Here is a 21225-nt window from a genome sequence, read left to right as displayed (position 1 = left end):
TTACCATCCCCTTAAAATTAGTGTCATCATGGTTGTTCTGCAGACTCAGTATTGCCTGAAGGTTTCAGCAAATGTTGAATGATTTACCTGATGAATAAACATGCACAAATCATGAAATAGAAAAGCATAGATTTTACTTTCACAATGCAATCTGTAATCGGGGCCTAATACCTTGGAAGCACAACTGAAGAGTTTTTGGTTGTGCATTCACCGTCATCCTCCTCCAACTTAAGCTTAAAAACTGGAGAAGATGCCTATGTAAGTGATCCAAAATGTTCAAGGCAGGGGAGCAACATGGCCGGGTTCAACATGTTTTCCAAAAGATTCCTCTGGGCACTAGGCTGGAAGGGGAATTTTCAGCTGACAATGCTGGAGGAAGAGGCTGCTGTAGGGATCTTGATGACACATGATGGAACCTCAGCCATGTCAGGGCAACAGCCTTGGCACTGGTGAGCTCCTGCCAGTCACATGGGCAGAACCTTAATAACAGGAACAATATCAGCTATGCTCTATTAAAGTTGACCCTGTGTCAGACATGGAGCCATGTACACATCAGGTATTACTTCACAACCCACGTGGCAATGTGAGCATCATTAGCACTATTTGACAGAAGAGGAAACTGAGGGGATACATCACTCTAGCTTAAGATCAGTTTCAAAGTCAGTGGTGGAATTAAATTTCAAAACAAAGGGTCTGCTTTTGAACCAAGTACATAAACTGTAGAAACCCCGGGAAAATCTCTCTTCCATACTCCACCCCCAAACACACAAAAAGAAATCCTGTCACCCTATGACTGCTGGCAACTCTTTTACACTGCGCTTGGGACAGTGGGTAGCAGCTACTTAACAGCATCTCATGAAGCCCTGTCACCAACAGGAATGCAGCAGCTATGTCCTCCACCAGTCTTCCTTGTCTGGCAAACGATGACGCACTGGTGCATCTACCAGGCCTCTCAGGACAAGCCATCGCTACGGAACACATTGGAGCTGCTTTTAACCATGTGCTCAGTTCCATGACACTGGTTCTGAGCTACCCATTCCATCTGCTAGAAATCATTGGGCACCAACAACTGGGCCTGGAGCCTAATGAAGCAGAGAGAGGCCAGGTGCTCCCATCCTGGGCCAGAAAAGCCATGGCTACCTCCGTGACATCGGGAGGAAGGGCGGGCATGCAGCAGAAGAAGGAGAATTGAGACCATTATAGTTGGGGGGTTTTGTGGTTCTTGCAGAGTAATGGAGAATTTCCAAAACTGCATTGCAATGGATGATTCTGTTCTGCAAGATGTTGATAAATGTTTCCTGGGAAAACACAGTCTGTGGTCAAGATGGTACCACAGATATGGAATCAAATAAAGCGGTCCAGCTTTGTGTACTGTAGGACTTCTTAGGGTCTTTAATAGGCTGCGGTCCTCAGAGATTGAGAACCAAGGTGAAGAGGAACTATGCAAAATAGCCAAAGCTCTCTTTTCAACATGGAATTATTTTGTTCAAGAAACGCTTAACAACACGTGTTGAACTACTCTCCCACAAAGCCCTATCCAAGAGCAACTGCAAAATGTGGAGCAGCATGTTAGCAAGCTGCTTTGGTCATTGCTTCAAGAGCATCCACTTGAGCACAGCTGATGTGCTACTTGTCAATACATCTGTTATGGAGAAGTAGGATCCTCTAGAGCTGATACAAAGAGGCTCTGGTTCATCTCAGATTCCTCTTGTACCATCAGTTTGAATGTTATAAAACAAAAGAACTTTCAAGAGATTTTTGATGCTAATACTCTTGCTGATTCAATAAACACTTATGAAATACATTATATATGTTAGTTTTATGAACAAAAAGCTTTTGTTTCAGAGAGGAAGACAGTAAACAAGCAAAGAAGTTGAAATAATTTCACACTAAATTTTCACTAAAACAGAAATGAAATGAAAAGAGTGACACAACAGATAATAACAGGTGGAAGACAGAAGGGGTAGAACTTCAGACTGAGAAGTTACAGAGCATGGTGGTGAAGAGTCGGCGTTTGAGACCTAACTGGTAAGAAGGATTTCAGCCAGAGAAGCAGATGGTGGAGAAGAGACAGCCCAAGGCATAGCAAGGAGGACGAGCAGCCAAATTCCCAGGTTCTAAAGAAAACTATTTGCTATGCTAGTGAAACATGAACAAAGCCAGTTAGGCTGGCACACCAAGAAATACAGAACCAGTGATATGAAGAAAGAGGACAGTGCCAGATTCAGGTCATTAAGGGTTTACGAACACTCAAGGATCAGTTCAGAACAGGAAACTGTTGAAAATGGTTAAGCAGAAGAGTGGCCTTATCTGGTTTATGTTTCCAGAGATGACCCTGGTTGCTCTGAAGAGACCATCACAGGAGATAAGAAATGACAGTAGTTATGGTGGTGACAAAGAAGGGAGGACAGATTTGATACACCCTGACAAGAGACAAATGGATTTATTCACGCATTGGTTTTCAGAGGCCCCATATAACTTGTAAATTAAAATAACCTGCTATCTGATCATAGTCTACATCAAACATTAGATTTTCATAAATAATCTAATTCTGAAATTCTGCTCTAAGAAGGAGAAACTGACAGATTCTGAAAGGAAGGCCAAGTTTTATATGAGAGAAAAAATCTTCCATGTGGCATTACTCATAATCAAGAAATATTAGAAACATCCAAATGCCTGACACTAGGGTTCTGTTTAAGTAAATTATAGCGTCTAGGAAAGAATATTTTTTGAAAAAACTCAGTGACATAAAATGTTTCAAATATGATCCCAGGAAAATGAATTCAGATTAGCAGAGAAGTGGGGAGAGGTTACAGACTTGTATTTAGGGATATGAATGCATAGGAAGATTACAGCAGAGGAACTGTTAGTGATGGATAGCTAAGTTTGAGCGAAACTCCAGTGAATCAATGTTCAACTACAAACAAAGCTAAGAAAGCATTGGTTCGGTTGCTGATACACACTGCCCACATGTCCCCCAAAAAGGGTTATACTTAGATTTCTACAGATGGCTGAAGGGGTCTTCTAATGTAGACATTGGTGTCTTTAGTTTACAAAAGATGAAACCAAGTCATCAACAGAATTAATGACTCATCTGAACTATAACATGGCATTGCTATTTGCCTCCACACAACGGCTCAAACCTGAGGTTATCATATAAGTTACACAGAGGAGCTCTATCATTTCCTGTGACCTTGATTTACCATGCAGATCTCACTTCCCTACAGGATTTCTACAAATTTCACAGGATAGATATGCTCATTACAAAAAATAAGCATCTATTATGCATCTAGCACTGACCCACGCCCAGAAATGTGAAGAGCTTGGCAATCAGTGACGTCTTCATGGGAATGTGTCATTCAAGTCTGCCTTGCAAATGCTGGTAGGACTTCACCAGCACAGAAACTCATGGTGACATTACATAGGTTTGGGACTCAGATGTCAGGGATCTCCATGGCTCCCCGATCTGCTGGGGTGTTCCATCAGGCAGGTCAGCACAGCGTTCCATGTCTCAGTGATGGCATTGCAAGGCAGAACTGATCATACTTGCCTCACAGGGTTGTACTAAGAGAGATTTGATCTATCCATAGATCTAGATCTATTCAGCATCTTCTGTATGGAATAAATGCCAATAAACAACAACAGCCATTCATAAAGATCAGAGAGGGAGTTTCATGAAGAGAAAACAGTATGGGAAAGAATACAGATGATACAGCATGTGGATTTAGAAAAGCTCTGTATACATCAGAGCTCCGTATTGACTGAATGTCAGTACAGAAGCCTAAGGATTTCCAAAGGTGCTGGAGAACCACAGCGGCCATGGGGTTATGGGTTATGACATTGTTGGAGCCAAGGCACAAGAAACGGAGCAGAACTATGTTGCAAAGTAATCTCTGGCAGCTTTAGTGACTAGGAAAAGGGAGGCTTGGAAATCATGCAATGACAAATAGGTTCCACACAGAATCATACAGGTAGGAGAGGGGGATGACAATGATTTAGGGGAGATGGGGGTAAAAGAGGGAAGAAAAGGAAGAGCACAGCAAAGCATGCTTTTTATGAAATGCTGGGCTGGACCTTGTGCTAAAACAGTGTAAAAAAAATTCTGTGCGATAGGTTTGGAGAAGTGGAATGATTTGCCCTGGGTGACATAACAGCAGATCTGAAATGCGAATGCACTTTCGATTTACGATAGTTCTGCTCTTGATCATTCTACTATGCCCGCTTCTAAACAAGAGGCAAAAATCTCTATTTCTAGCTCCAAACCTGAAGATGAGAGCACTCTGCCTTTCTTGTACTCTCCAGAGTGTCTCCAGCCACAATTTAAACAGCATCTACTGTGCAGAGGTCCTGGGGCCTCTGATGGTTTCATACACTGTGGTTCATTACTCAGTCACTGTATAGTTTGCAGGACTCATTTCCTTTCTTATAGGAGGCAGATGGGGCTCAGGGATGTTGGATGCACACCTACTGTCTCCAAGGAAAGGTAATGGGGAGAGAGTGCAACATAAGTTTCAGCAGCACAGAGTAACAACACAAGGAAAACCTCCCTCAGCATCTGTTGAATTCACGGCAGGGAGTGCCAAGAGAACCTACCTCGAGATCTGCTCCTTCGCTTCCGCTTCCCGGCTGAGATGCGTGGGGCTGGCCGCAGCTGACCGATCTCGATGGGCGTGTTAGCACGGAAACTCTCCTTGAACTTCTGCATCAGGGACTCCACTGTCTCCTGCGTCGCCTCAGCTGCTGCTATGGGGTGGCAATGGGGCTGAAGTTAGGGCTTGGCCCACCCTCAGCTCCTGGAGTAAAAGGCTTGGCCAGCCTGAGTCCCAGGAAATCTCTGCACAACTCATACACAGATGCACAAGACACTGACCTATGTACCTGTGTATATATTGGGCTTACTCATTAATTTTCCATGAGTTACTCTGTTCTAGACATTGCCCTAGGCCCTGGGAATAGGTCCATAGTTCAAGTAATTCACAGTTGGGTAGGAGTAATAGCTAAGCAATTCCAACACTGAGACACGTTTGTGATAGAAGGGTACCAAATTCTGAAGAAGCAGCAACATGGATCATCTCACCCATTCTAGGAATGAATACGGAATTCCAGCAGCAAGCATCTAGATTGAGGTATTAAAGATGAGTAGGAATTAGCAAAGAGCAGATTTTTTTCAGGAGAAGGTTGCAGGGGAAATTTGGAAAGAGATAATCTTAGGCAGAAGGAGAAACATGTGTGATGATCTGAAGCCAGAAGGAGCATGGTGCACGCATAGTGCAAAGACATTCAAGGTGACTATAAGGGAACTTGGAATTAGGGGCTTGTAAGGATGAAGGGCTAGACACTCCATGGAACAGGCAATTTGGCATAGCAGTTAACCTGACGCATGGAGTGTCCACAATCCAATTGAGAAGGCCTTGGTCTGAGTCCCGGTTCTGTTCTTCAGCCTAGCATCCTTTAACACACAGCACTGAGATGGTGCATAATGGCTCAAGTGATTGGATCCCCATGCTGGAGATGCAGATTGATTCTGTGGCTCATGGTTTCAGCCTGGCCTACTCCTGGATGTCACCAGCATGAGTCAACCAGTAGCTGGGAGCACGGTTAATCGATTCATCAGTCTCTCTCTGCCTTTCAAATAGATAAAATGTATAAGATGACACCTTGTAAACACTTGTTAGGGGTTTGAATTTTATTCCAATGGCAAAAATGTAATATTGAAACGGTTTAACGACAAAACTGGCCTGTTTAAATAAGTTTTAAGTAAGTTACTTGATGACAACTAGTGCCTACAATATTGAGAATGCCAACCGAGAAGGAAATTAGCACTGAGCAGTCAGAAGAGCGGCACTGAAGGTCACTCAACATCCTAACAGATAGAGCTACATTACACACAGTTGATCACTTAGGATTATAACTCACTTTACTTGGGTAATCTGAGACACCCTTCCCTCCACCACACACACAAGGCATATACCTTGTTCCAAGCTAGCAACTGGCAGAATCAAGCCTTCTGACTCCAATAAGATGTTTCACCTGAAACATTACTCTATATTGATTTGTTAATAGCCACATTTCCACAAAGCTTCAAAACTTAGGTTGGTAGAAAGTTCTAGTGATGGGAGAAAACGAGATCATAAGGACAGAAAGAAAAAGGCAGAAGACAAAAGAAAAAAAAAGCAGAAAATCTTGAAAAGGGAGGAAAAATACAACATAAAAGGCAAGGAGAAGAAATCAGAAAGAAGAGAAAGAAAGTTGTCAGATGGCCTCAATGCCTTTGTTCTAAGAAATTCCCAGAGAGGGTTCTAATGGGAAAAGTTCAAATTTCTCCCTGCTTCCATCTGCATCTCTAGAGGCTAGGCAACTTCTTCAGTTAACCTTCTGTCTCATTCTAAGAGATGGCAGGCAGCAAAGATTCCTGTTTTCCTGAAGAGGTTTCTACCAGAGTGGACAAAGAAGGTTCCTTGAACACCCCAACACACATTTCTAAAGATCTCTTGTTTTCTGTGGAAAGTTACTGAGTTAGATGTATCTGTAGCGTAAGCTCTACCTAGAGGAATAATTTGAATTTAAATTCTATGGAACGCCCCATCCTGAGGAATCATGGGAGATCTACGAATGCTAACAATAACAACAACAACACACACTATATCTATCTTTAGATAGATATAAATATAGATACACAGATATATAAATGAATCATGGTAATACTACAACTTCATTTTACTGCTTCTCTTGCTGTCACTCCCAAGGTATGTCAGTCAAGCCTACCTGAAGGTGAGCAAAGAATCCAATTCCAAATGCAAGCTTTCCTTCTAAGAATCAGATGAAGAGCCCTGCAGCCACAGGCTGTAGTACTATTTTGAGATACAGGGTAATAAATTTTTATTCCTTAAACCCAGAAATAAGAATCATTTGCTCAAGATGACACACTGGGGTCAAATTCCAGATCAGGCCATAGGCTAGAATCCTATAAGCGAAGGACTCAAACAAGTCTTCTAATTTCTATTCATCGTTCATTCATCTCCCCATTCCACAGTATTTTCAGAAAAACTATTAGGTACTTGCGTAGAGAGCAGGAAGTATGTCTTAGTCATAATAAGACACCATAGTTAAGCTTAGTTTAAAAATACTAAAAACTGGTTGTCTTAAACAACAGACTTTATTTTGTTACACTTGTGATATAGGAGTCCAACATTAGGATGCCAGTGTTGCTAGGTTTTCTTTGTGGATTTACTCCTGGCTTACAGGAGACAACCTCTATCTGGTATCTTCACATGGCAATAAGAACAAGGAGTGGAAGGAGAGACGGAGGGCTGGAGAAAGGGGAAAGAGACAGAGATTTCCCCTGCTCTTATAAGTCTACATACAGCTCAGTCAAGTTAATCACTCCCATATGACATCATTCGATTTTCACTACCTCCTAAAGATCCCATTCTCCAGAGAAGGTCTCTCATGGGCCAAACTGTGTGTCTCCTTCCCTGTTCCCTCAATCCATATATTGAAGTATTAACTCCCAGTGTGACAATATTTGCAGACATGACTTTTAGTGAGGAATTAAGGTTAAAAGAATGCCCAAGATTGGGGATTGTTGTAACCCAATAGGATTACTACTCTTCAAAAAAATGAGAGAGGAAAGGAGAGAGGAAGACAAGGAAAGGATGGGTGAGAGGAAGACAGGGAAAGGAAGGAAGAGAGAATGAAAGTAGGTGAGAGAGAATGGGTCGATTTCCATATGTATACACAGGAAGGCAATGTCAATGAGCCAGAATGAGGACCCACACTGAAAATCTCCAATGCCTATCTGTGTTACACTTTGGCGTTAAACTTGCAGCCTCCAGAACCATGAGAAAATAAATTTCCATTACTGAAGTCACTCAGTCTAGAGTATTTCATTATGTTAGACCAAGCAGACCAAAACACACTGGCATTAGTGTGTCTATGCACATGAACTTGAGGGGAGGGCACAAATATTCAGACCATAATTGGGTAAAATGGTGTTAAAAGTAAAAAGAAAATATCCTTGGTATTTTTACCCTATATACAGGAAAATGAATATTAACTAATATTATGCCTTTAAATGTAAACTATGCAGGCGAAATATTATAAGGCAGAAGCAAACATAAGAGTTACAGTAGACTACATTATACATTATTAATTTTTTAAAGATTTATTTATTTTTATTAGAAAGGTAAGTATACAGAGAGGAGAAGAGACAGAGAGGAACATCTTCTGTCCAATGATTCACTCCCCAAGTGGCTGCAATGGCCAGAACTGTGCCGATCCTCAAAGCTAGGAGCCCTGAGCCTCACCAGGTGCAGGGTCCCAAGCCTTTGGGCCATCCTTGGATGCTTTACCAGGCCACAAGCACGTAGCTGGATGGGAAGCGGGGCTACCAGGATTACAGCCAGTGCCCATATGGGATCCCAATGTGTGCAAGGCAAGGACTTTAGCCACTAGGCCACCGCACTGGGCCCTACATCATACATTATTAAATATATTAGAAGACCTGAGAAAATCAGAGCAGCTGTTTTGAGGGAGTGAGTATTGTGGCTAAGATCTAAAGAGTTAATAAAGTGGGAATTGAGGGCAGTTATAGATTGAGTAGGATATGTAATTAAAAAAAAATCACAACTTTTAAAATCCCAGAGTCCTTTTTATAGTCATTATTTTGAAATATGTAATTATACTATATTAGTTCAAAAGGCAGAGTTATATATAGAGAGAGGGAGAGACACACACAGAGAGATTTTCTCATCTGCTGGTTTACTCCCCCAATGTCAGAAAAGGCCAGGACTCAGCCAGTTTGAAGTTAGGAGCTTGAAACACCATCCTGAACTCCAGTGTCGGTAGCAGAGCCCCAAGCACTTGGGTTACTTATCACTGCTTTCCCAGCTGCATTAACAGGGAGCTGAATCTGAAGTGCCGCATCCCAGAGGTGAATTGACACTTACATGGGATGCCAGCATCACAAGTGGTTTCTTCACTCACTGTGCCCCAACACCACCTCAGAACACCGACATCTTAAGTTAGTGGCTAGTGAATGAAGAGTGGAGGCCTGAGCTAACCATGGCACCTCACATGTGAGACAAATGAGAGGTCTTAGGCTGCAAAGGTTAGTTACTGGGGTAGAGTGCACTGCCTGAGGCTCTGCTTCCTGGCTCTTCGTATGATCATTTCTCTGCTTTTTCCCAGCCTCAACAGATGCATAAAGCAACGGGACTATTTGATCTTAGGTCATGATCTGCCGAAAGTACAAGGCAAAATAAGACTTTTCCTACTACATTGCTACATTTAAGATTTTAAAGTAATGAAAAGCAAAAGAGGACATCAAAAGAGGCAGAAGAGAGTCTAAACAAACATCTTTCGGGAAGAAGGGAAACAGAAGGATCTGTAACCAGTCACTGGGGTTGAAATATTGAAAGCATGTGACCACAGATAATACTGGAGAAGAAATAAAAAGCCGATTGTAACTCTAACCCTAATCCTAAACCTAACCTTGTTAACGTAGGCACAACATGAAGGGTTTATTGTGGTTGCTCAGATTAGGAATTGACATGATCAGATTTGCACTATGGAAAACTTCTCTGAAAAAAGAAAAGAATTTACTGGAAGGAGAAAAGAAATGGAGACAGGGCCCTCTAGGAAGACTGAGGAGCTGAACAGATATCCAGGAATGAGATGACCAAATCCTGGGGCAGAGAAGCCAAGGTAGACACAGAAAAACAGAGACAGTAGTAGACAGAGTTGAGATGGACTAAGTAAAGACAGAGCTGGAAAGGTGAACAAGTTCAAGCTATTTTGCAAGGAGAAAATGCCCTCTGAACATGATGACTGAAAAAGTTGGATAAAGAAGGAGGTATAGGGTTGGACTTCTGGACTCCTGACTTCCACAGCTGTGGCATGATGGTTCGTCAGTGAGGAGTGGGACACTGGAAGAGAGCCCATTCCATGGGAGTAGGCATTAGTTTGGTTCTAGATAATGAAGACTGTGGTGATTTCAATGCATCCTAGTGCAGGTGTTTTGAGGGTGAGTCATGTGGGTCACATTCACAGCAGAGAGCTGAGCTTTATGCAAACTCTGCATGCACTCGCTGGGAAAGGCAGAGAGCAGGTGTGTAGTGGTTAGGATGACACGCTGTGCTTAGCACAGACAGAAGAGTGTTCATCTCTCATCTTGCTGGTTGTTTTCTATTTGCACCCCCAGACATATGCCCATGCCCAGGCTCATTCTACTGCATTCCATATCCTGGAGATAGATGTCCACGAAGTGTATAACCTGGTGCTTTACTCATCTGGGTGTTCATTAGGATTTCCCAGTGGGATGTTCTGGCAGAATATGAGAGGAGAGAGTTTGGGAATATTTTCTCTTGCTCCTTCCTGTCGCCCTCTCTATTTCAGACAGACACTGGGGTTTCTCAACACTCACAGCTTCTGCCAAGGACACCTTTCCCACAGTTCCAGTTCTCTCGGAGACTCATAAAACCACTTTCTCTCTCTATCTTTCCTCTCTCTCCTGTCAATTCTAGGAACCAGTGGTGGCTTTCTGATGTTGGTTTCTTGTCCTTGCTACTGTGATAGCCACATGTTTATTCTCCTCAGTCTGCTTTTAGATGTATAAATAGTAGTTTCATTGATTTTTTTTTTTTTTTACGAATCCTATTCTTTGTCCAGCTGGGACCTTGACTGATCTATCCCCACTGTTATATTTTTAAAATGTCTGACATTTAATATTTCCAGAAGGTCAACATTTTCCATATTCTGTTATTTTCATATTCTTCCTTCTGACAGGATGCAGATTTGAATGGTGAGGATAAGAGAAAAAACGGCAAGGGAAATTTCGCTGCCCTCAACTACAGAAGTTACTGACCCTGACTGCAGCAAATCCCACCCATCTGTTTGGCTGTTCTTGGCTCGGTGATGGTGCCAGAAGCCCAGACAGGCTTTGATGGAGTTGTGCTTCTGCAAACCTCTCAGAGGTCTATTGCATCCTGCTGACCACTCTACCCACCAGCGAATCCCTTCTAATCCCATTCAGCAGCTCTATCACTATCAATACATCAAGTTGTCCAAACAAGCCACAGTGCTTCCTGATACCCACTGAGCTCCATCTCCTCAGAGCGGCAAAATGCTCACCCATCGCCTGGATGAATGCATCCATGCTTCATCTGAGCATCATGGCAGGACCAGGAGTAGGAGGGAGAGGAGGGGATTGCTGCCTCTTTCTAATTGACACTTGAAATCCTCCGGCTTAATGGGAGTGTAGCACTAATGCCTGAAGTGAAGAGACAGAAGAGGAGAAAAGGAAAAGAAAGAAGAAAGGGGAGGAGAGGGAGGGGAAAGGAGACAAGGTACAGGGAGAGAGGGGAGGGGAGGGGAGAAAAGAGAGAAGGGAGGGGAGAGGGATGCGGAAAGGGGAGGGGAGGAAGAGGAGCAGAAGAGAACTGCTCAATGATGAAAGCATAAGAAGGAGAGGGAAAGAGCGGAGAGAGGGAACAGAACGAGAAAGGGATGAGAACAGAACTAAAGAGAGAGGCAATGAAGGAAGAGATAGGGGGCACAGAACCCAAAGGAGACCTGTGTCACTCTTCCAAAACCAAAACCAAACCAAACCAAACCAAAACAAAAACCAGGGTGTGTTGCTTTGCCGGCATCAGGGATGTCAGTGTACACCCGGCAGAGCAGGCATTCCGTGCTGTGTCGACACTGACAGCAACAACTATGCATTCAACCTGTCATCCACCATGCTCTCCTTTGCACAGTCACGCAGGATAGTCTACCACTGAAGTGCATACAAGTTGGGGTTCGAACTCCAACATCACAAGTATCACTATCTGCAGTATTCTTCAGAAACTCCTAGTGTGCTCAAACTCTGTGCAGATTTTTCACCAGGTAGGGAGCCTGGCATTTCCTTAGGGCTTCTCATTGATTTCTGCCAACAATATTGAAAGGTTGGTATCGCTGGCTTCAGTTTCAAGATGAGGACACAGAGAGGCTGAGGATCTTCTAGGGTCACACAGCTCAGAAAGGCACAGCTGAATTGTGTTAGTCATCGTCACAGGAATGCCGGACCCCTTTCACTTACCAACCCTATGGAAATGTCTACCTGGCTTGCTGTATGCAGTTGAATATTCTGATAGCAGAGTTTGGGTATGGCTCCTCCAACACTGGGAGTGACTCAGAATCTAATCACCCTTTATCTCATCTGGGCAAGCTGTCTCCACCATGGCTGTAGCCAGTGGCTCAACTTGATTGGAGCCTGGCTGGCTTAATATGTCAGAGGACCCTTGCTCAAGATACTCTAGTCCAGAGGTCCTAGGTTAAGCTGAAGTCTTGCCAATTCTTTCTCATCGCAGACCTAAGCTGAGAGAACCAGGCCATAGGCAGACACCAGCCACATGACCCAGTACGTGTAAAAATGTCCCCATGACTTCCAATGTCAGCTTTGCAGCATGTGGCTGCTAGACACTCTATTCATTTTTGCAACCTCCATTTTCTTCCTGTAAACACTTGGAGAAACATCGGGGTGATTAAATATAATTTTGTACAAAAAGTATCTAAATGAGCTTCCGAAATACAGTATTCAAGAGACAGCAGTCATTACCTACCTTTCCCTAACACTTTAGCTTCTTGACGTATCACTTAACTCATTCATTTACTCATTCTTTCGTTTTAAAAGTCATTCACATCATAAAACAACTGCAATGTAATTGTCCTGGTGTCTGTATGGCTACCCTTTTATTTGGATGTGAAAACAGAGGCACCAAGAGACACAGTTTTGATAGCAGCCACAAAGGACCGGCGGTTCCCATTTCTGCCACTCTCCTGTTTCCTCAAATTGTAGTGTGATTTTTAACTTTGGGAATCATGATGGTTAATTCTACCTGTGAATCTGGTCGGTCACGGTATCCAGATATTTAATCAAACATCATTCCAGATGTACCCATGAAGGTATTTTTACATCAGCAGACTTGAAATGAAGCAGGCATTTCCATATTGTATGGGCAAGCATCACTAAACCAGCGGAATGCTTTCAGCTCAATGAAGTCCCCTCAGCACCCATGGAATGCATCACCTCCATGGCAGAAGCTCTGACTTCCCCGAGGGAAAGGGAACAGAAAACTCTCAGACTGGGACTGCAGCAGCAGGTCTTCCTGGGTCTTTGTTCTACTGCCCCACAGACATCAGACCTGACATCCTACCAAATCACAGAAGCCACTTAAAAAAAACATAGATTAACTGATTTTAAAATTATGTTACACAGAGAGAGAGAATGCTTGCATCTGGTCACTCACTCTCTAAATGGCCATAATGACTGGGGCTGGGACAATCAAAGCTAGCAGCCAGGAACTTCTTTCAGATGTCTTACTAGGGTTCAAGGACCCAAGCACTCAGCCCATGTTCCACGGCCTTCCCAGTTGCATAAATACGGAGCTAGATCTGAAGTAGAGCAAATGGAACACAAACTGGCACTCATATGGGATGCTGCTATTGCAAGTGGCAGCTCTACATGTTGCACCACAACATCACCCTCCCACCCTTTAAAAAAATCATTTTTTTTGAAAGGCAGAGTCACAGAAAATGAGCCACAGAGAGAGTAGCTACACAGAGATAGCATTTTTAAACAGTAAATATCTAACTACAAAGGTAAGCAGGCAGGTAGACTAATGCATGTGGAAAATGTACATAGTCAATAGGATGTATATATACCTATACTTTTAATTATCTTTTATCCCAACTTTCCCTCAGCATTTGGAAATGCATGAGCACATTCACGTATTCTTATTGTTCTGTTTCTCTGGAGGACACCAATTAATACAGTCTTGGGTTTGTTTACTCTGGCTTTTGACTGGGCACACTCAAGCATCACGATGAGGGATCCCTTGTAACAGAAGACATCTTAGTCCTAAGCTACATCTCAGCTGTAAAGATCCAACATGACTGCAAAGAAATATCAAATTGTAAAGTTTTATGAGTCCAGTAACTACATACAACATTCTGTCTCATAGAGCAGCAACTTCTCGACAAAAAGAAAAATGTAAAACGATAGGAGAGCAGAAGCGAATGCTCAGCCCAAGGAGAATGCTTCATGGATACAACGCATTTGAAGCCCAGGTACACATTTCAACTATGACTACCTTTAACCACTCTCAGGATTAACAAGGAAGATGGATTTTGGTTTCTGTTGCCTCCCCACCCCCCATTTTCTCACAATTCGGTGCTTGGCACAGCTTATCTTCAAGCAAGTGTCTGCAGAAAGACAAATGAACAAACAGCAACAAATATAAAGTGGAAAACCAGCTGCAGTCTTTTCCTATGTATGGAATCCTAGGCCTGTCAGTAAACACTGTGGACTTGTAGGTTAGTTACGATTTTTTGCTAGAAAAACCACACCCAGTTTCAAGGATGAGATTAAATTTTGTGACGTCATTCTTTGTTCTGCCACAAACAGAATTCCTTACAGGTTCATTAAGATTGGGTTCCACAGTCCCCAGCCAGTACACAGATGGTATCTAAGACTTCTTGTAACTCTCTCATTTGTGATTTGTAATTTATGTTTAAAATGTGTATGCTTTTATAAAGATGAATGCAATGACTTCAAGAACTTTACTCCTCAGTTTGCAAAACAGTAATATTATCCTTTCAAATTGCATTTCCATTTTTGCAAGGGCCAGAGGGGTAAAGGACATTCGAAAGGTCAGAGCTGGCTCTTCAGGACAGCAAGTCCTTTTCAAGGAATAAAGAGCCAAGGAACTAGACAGCTTGGGTCAGACTCCTTGCTTACTTTGTTACCACTTAATGGCAAACTGTGGCCACAGAAGGCTTTAGTATTCAGTACCACATATCTTACCATTTGTACAATCAATTATAGTGAGTTTCACATCCCCTAGGGTAAAAACGAGGCTTGAACTTTGATTCCAGCAAGTCATTTTTGGACAAGATGACAAGATGTTTATCATATTGTCCAATGCAGAATAAGTATTATAAAAATAGGAGTTAAACCTACAGTTGTCATAAACATTTTGAATACCACTGCCTTGTGCTTCTTTGTTGTTGTCCCAGTGACAGCACATAGCACAAGGATTCGGAAGAGCCGGGATTACACCACCATGCTATGTGTACTGATTACATGATTTGGGGCGTATTTCTTCACTTCTCTGAGCATCCATTCCTTGTCTGTAAATTCTAAGCATCAATGGATCAAGAATTTTCTGTGTGTGCATGTGTGTATGTGTATGGGGGGGTGTTTGGAAAACATGAATGCAATAATATATGCAACGTGTTTAGAACAGTATTCCAAATGGAGTAAACACTCAATGAAGCATAGCTCCTATGGCGTTATTGTTATTCATTTTATGTGTGATAAAGCCAGCAGAGGGCCTTGCAAGGAACCAAAGTTCAGTGAACAGATGTCCCTTCCCACGTCGGCTAAGGACTATGTAGTCCAACTCTATGTGGTCTCTCTCATCCTCCAACTTTACCGTCTAGGGTTTCTGTCTCTCCTCTCCTTCAGCCAATTCCTACTGTAGTCACAGCTGGAATCTGGATCCAGTTGCAACACCAATCTCGGAAATTCAGCTTCTGCTCACCATCTTCCGTCTACTTTCACAACTTGCTCTGCCACACTCACCAGGCTCGTGCTTTGAACTCCAAGCTATCACCAGGTCTTGGTAGGCATATTATGTCCAACAAGCATGTGGCCCAAAAGATCTAGCACCACCACTTTGCTGTAAGGGAACTTGTTTGTCTGGCAGCTGATTCGAAGACAGAGGAAGATCTCACTCTCTTACCCTTACGGACTTCCTCTCCAGAAATTTAGCTTCCTTCTAATTTCACGTTTGTTTTTTTTTAAATCTGGAGAGGGATCTTATTATTTCTGTAGTGGGCTTATTACAAGGATTCCCTTAAATATGTCATTTCAATGTGCAAACAGCATTTTATCAGCCAGCTAACCATTGTAACAATAACATCATTTGCTATGTTTAGAGTTCGCATGTGGCAGATATTATTTTATGGTAAATATAGCTCACATTTGATGTAGTCCTCATAATTGTTAAGATACTTGGAATAATCTGCTCTATTTCTTCACTACTTCCTGAAAGCATACCCTTGCTAAAGCCTCATTGTCAAAATAGTGGATTTACTTGAGTTGGTCTTGGCTTTTTAAAATTAAAGACGATTTTTTTGAAAGAGAGAAACCGAGAGAGATGCTGACAGGAAGGGAAGAAAGGAAGGAGGGAGGTAGAGAAGAAGAAAGAGAGAGAGGGAGAGAGGAGGGAGGGAGGGAGGGAGGGAGGGAGGGAGGGAGGGAGGGAGGGAGGGAGGGAGGGAGGGGAGAGAGAGAGAGAGAGAGAGAGAGAGAGAGAGAGAGAGAGAGAGAGATTCCATTTGCTAATTCACTCCCCGAACACTGCACCAGCCAGAGCTGGGTGAAGCTTCAGTTGTCAACTTCTTCTGTGGCTCCCACATGGATATAGTGGCCCAAGAACTTGGACCATCTTCTGCTGCTTTTCCAAGTGTATTAGCAAGGGCTGGATTGGAAATGGAACAGTCAAGACTTACATTACTAGCACTAAAAAGGCAGCTTGACCACTACGCTACAGTACCAGCACTTGGACATGGCTGTTTGATTGCTCCAGGAAATGATATATGGATTCACATCATTCTGTGTTATGAACTCGGACTACAAGAGGTAGCACATAATTTTCTTTTCACACCCTTATAACTGCCACTGCCAAGAATGGCCTATTCAGTTAGCTAGACAATTTAAATGAGTGACAGAAGGCAGACTCATAACCCTGCAGCATGGAGTAATCATTCTAATTTGTAAAGTTGAGGTCACTGACCCCAAACAACCTTCAGATGATGATCAAACACTATGGGATCAAACATTTTGTCTCAAACACATGAATAATCAATATTTGTCATTGAATGCCACTGACATTTAGCAGCTGCTGGTATTGTAGCATTGTTATAGCCATGGCTAGCTGCTGACAGCAAGTAGAGCTGCTCAGCAAGTATCTACACAATCTGGTGGGTTGTTGTGAGGGGGCGGGCAATAAACAAAGTTCATTCAACATTACAAAACGTTAGTGCTAGTTAGCCAGTTTTCGTTTATTTTTTAACTTGTACTCATTTACTTTATTGGGAGAGAGGCAGAGAAGCAGAGTTCTCATCCACTGGGTCATTCCCCAGATGGCCAGGGCTAGGCAAAGACCAAGGCCAGGAGCTGGAACTTCAATCTTCCATGTAGGTGGCTGAGACTCAACCAAATGCTGTCATCACCACAAACCAGAATTTTGGAGTACAGGCCTCACACCTAGGTGCTTCAGCATCGGAACCCTAACTGCGATATGAAACCTCCACTCCCCAGTTTCCTTTAGGCCATATTAACAATAATTGTGTACACGATCCCATGAATGATAACCAGCTGTAACTGGAGTGTCCCTTTTTGGTTCCATAATCCCTTACCAACATATCTATTCATAGTTTTTACAGCTGGTCTGTGCTTATTGAATAAATATACAGATTCTTCAGGGAATATATGAAGGAACAATCGAAGAGAGGCATAAATTACATACTGGGACGTGGGAACTTACAGACTCGTGACTGGGAGGAAAGATAACCAGAGGGCAGAACACAGATTGTATAGATTGCACTACTGGGACCTGGAGCAGTAGCTTAGCAGCTAAAGTCCTCACCTTGAACGTGCCAGGATCCCATTTGGGCACCAGTTCTAATCCCAGAGATTAGATTAGCTGCTTCCCATCCAGCTCTCTGTTTGTGGCCTAGGAAATCAGTCGAGGATGGCCCAAAGCATTGGAATCCTTCACCTGCATGTGAGACCCGGAAGAGGCTCCAGGCTCCTGGCAGCTTTGGATCAGCTCAGCTCTGGCCATTGTGGTTGCCTGGGGAGTGAATCATCAGATGGAAGATCTTTCTCTCTGTCTGTCCTCTCTGTATATCTTAATTTCCAATAAAAATAAAATAAATCTTAAAAAAAACCAATTGGCTCTATTGTTAATGGCTTGTAGATTTTTCCATCCATTTTAATTTAAACTGAGGCAACTTTTCCTAGTGCAATAAGGTGGTTATATATTTGAATACACATAAGCCAAGCATGGCAAATGGCAATGATTTTGGAATGAAATCACATTATAAATATGTTCTATTTCTCATTATTAAACTTAAAAATAGACTGGCTTAACACACAAACTGAGTTGATGTTAATATAAGGCTTGGGATTTTCTTTTTAATGACTTATAATTTTAATTTCCTATTTCTGCATGACAATAAGGCCTACTTTATTATTCATGCTTATATGCACACAAAAACCCAAGCAGAAAGCTGCAGAGTAGCACTGGAGACACATGGAGCAGAGAATCCTAAATTATAAAATGAGCAAACCTGGAAGAAAGTGCAGGAATCAGGTTCCCAAAAAACTGCTGTGTGACTTTGAATATTTCTCAGGCATCGCCAAACCTTATTACATAAAATTTTCTGTGAAGTACGGGCATTAAAACTACATTTAAGGTATCCACATCTGAGTATGAGATCCAATAACCAGTTCTGGCTCCTGATAATGCTGACTTTGGGAGGGAGTGATGGTGGCTCAAGGATTAGGTCACTTCCACTCGTGTAGGAGACCGGCACTGAGTCCCTGGTTTAAAGCTACTGGTTTCAGCCCAGCACAGCCCCCACCATATGGGCATTTGTGGAGCGAATCAGTGGGTAGGATATCCTTCTCTCCATTCTTTCCTCTTGTCATCCACTGCTCTCTCTCTCGCTTTCTCTCTCTCTCTCTCTGAAATAAATAAAAAATTAAAAATTCCTACCAAAGATATGTTAGCTATGTTAAAGACTTTTGCAATCTTGGTCACTGTAAATGTCTGTGATGTTGCCAGTTCATTTCTATGAGTAAACACTACAGTTTTGAATTCTGCACCTACCATTCTTAAACAAATGGCATATATACCACAGGGTGAGACCACACAGTTCATCGCTAAGTCCAGTGACAGCATCGCTCCGAGATTCAGTTCTTTATTTGCTACACAGAGACGAGGATGGCTACCGGAACGCGTCACAACAGTGGTACCACTGACATGCCTTCGCTGAATGTGTCTAGTACTGTGCCACAAAATGACTTCCTAGGCCACCCGCCACAAGCCTGAGAATCAGGTGACATCAATATCTCCATGGTGGGGACTGAGTCAGAGCTGAAATCCAAGCTTTGTCTCACTCCTATGATCCTATCAACTAGGGAAATACTGCAAACAGGAAGATGAGAAAAGAAAGGGTGAGGATGATAGAAGAGGTATGAGCCACGAAGTATTGGGGCTGCCCAACAGACTTCCTCATGGGAATGAGGTCCTCCCAGCATGTCAGAATTCCTTTTAGCCCATAACGAGATAATTCTGAGTCATCTTCCTTTCCTTATTTAACCCTCGTTAAAGTTGGCTCAGCTAAGGATTATATATACTTCCCTTCTGATCCATCCCTTTCTCAAAGAGCAGCCAAAAAACCCAGCTAAGACAGTCGAGAGGACCTGAAATCACGTCTTCAGCGAAGCAGAACAAATTCTTGCTCTCATGTTATTGGTGAAATAATAGAGATCCATCTTACAGAGCCATTTGCACAAGGAGGCTGCATGCATGGGTGGATGGCTCATGAAAGGAGTTCTCCGTTGGTTGTACAAGTGATGTAGAGCAATGTGATGAGAGAGAGAGAGAGAGAGAGAGAGAGAGAGAGAGAGAGAGAGAGAGAGAGGCTGTGATGAAAACTCGTCTCTGCAGCACTGGAGGTTGCAGTAACCCTCTGAGGAAGCTCTCCCGTCAACCATTGCTCTGATGAGGGAGCATCCCAGGATTCTGATCTCCCAGCAGTCACTTCCTGACTTCAAGCTCTAGAGTCTGGACCCCATATGCCTGGATTATAGGTGCCCACACAAGCAGATGTGTGTGTTTTTTAAAATTTATTTATTTTTATTGAAAAGTCAGATATACAGAGAGGAGGAGAGACAGAGAGGAAGATCTTCTGTCCATTGATTCACTCCCCAAGCAGCTGTAAAGGTCAGAGCTGAGCCAATCCGAAGCAGGAGCCCAGAGGCTCTTCCTGGCCTCCAACACGGGTGCAGGGTCCCAAGGTTTTGGGTCATCCTCGACTGCTTTCCCAGGCCACAAGCAGGGAGCTGGATGGGAAGCAGGGCCACCAAGATTAGAACTGGTGCCCAAATGAGATCCTGGCATGTTCAAGGTGAGGACTTTAGCCACTAGGCTACCGCACCGGGCCCACAAGCATATGTTTTGGATTACTCATTTTACAAATGCTCATTGTTTTCCCTCTCCTCTTCTTGATTTTCATTCGATCATTTGAGCATAAGAGAGTTCAATGTGAGTTAACAGTAAGGTGACCAATGAGAAGGTAATACAGTGTCTTAGGTTGTTAATAAAGTCTAGTACCAAGGAGGGATCAACCCCACCGAAATCACACCTACACAATGGGTCACAGTAAGAATACTGTCAGTAACTAGAACAGATCCAAACACCAGAAACTAGTTTGATTTGGAGGCTTGTAATAGTGTTGAGATACAATTCCGTAAGGAAAAAGCTGCTTCAATTCTGCAAGGGCTGCATTACCAGCGCTACCTCTCAGATCAACCTTCCTCATTCACGTTGCCGTAGTTGTAGCTGTGACCCAGGCTCCAAAATCCATGTACTGTATCTGCTATAATTACAACAGATAATATTTTTGAGTGGACCAATATTTTACGTTGGATCACATATCTGCCAGAAACTTTGCAGACATATTTTTATGTCATTCTATAAGATGCTTCAAGGCAAATGCTATTTTTATCCTTTTTTTTTTTCACAGATGAGAAAGCTGGTATTGAAAAAGATTCAGGACTTCGGTCATGAAGGTTCATAGGTTGGACCTCCTGCCATTGCTGCCAGTTGTTGCTGTCGAGGATGTCCTGAGCACTGCATGGCTCACCAGATACTCCACGCATTCGATGGTACTAGTCTCTTCCCCACAACGTGACAACTAAGAGTCTCCCAGAACCACCAAATGCCTTCAGTGGGCAAAATTAGTCCTTGAGCTGAGAATTGAAATTGAAACATGTCTGATTGACAGCCTTAATACTTCAAATGATAACTTTAGGAACCTACTATGTAATACAGCTTTGAACTCTGAAAAAGAGCTCTAGGAGTTGTTAATTCATCTCAAACATAG

The 21225-nt window shown here is 42.8% G+C and overlaps 1 protein-coding gene across 3 annotated transcripts in view; it reads right to left on the bottom strand.

The window, feature by feature from the left end:
* Positions 1-21225, bottom strand: part of ASTN2 (astrotactin 2) — a 980906-nt gene that overhangs the window by 697455 nt on the left and 262226 nt on the right. For 2 of the 3 annotated variants that reach the window (XM_058672825.1, XM_058672826.1), the window contains exon 4: positions 4594-4743. The exons of the other annotated variant lie outside the window; for it this stretch is intronic. In XM_058672825.1, the coding sequence (XP_058528808.1) occupies positions 4594-4743 (150 nt within the window). The remainder of the gene's footprint in view (positions 1-4593; positions 4744-21225) is intronic. 3 annotated transcript variants of the gene reach the window in all.

This window comes from Ochotona princeps, chromosome 14 (genome assembly GCF_030435755.1).
Source record: "Ochotona princeps isolate mOchPri1 chromosome 14, mOchPri1.hap1, whole genome shotgun sequence".
NCBI lineage: Eukaryota > Metazoa > Chordata > Mammalia > Lagomorpha > Ochotonidae > Ochotona > Ochotona princeps.
This window is presented reverse-complemented; position numbering and strand designations above follow the sequence as displayed.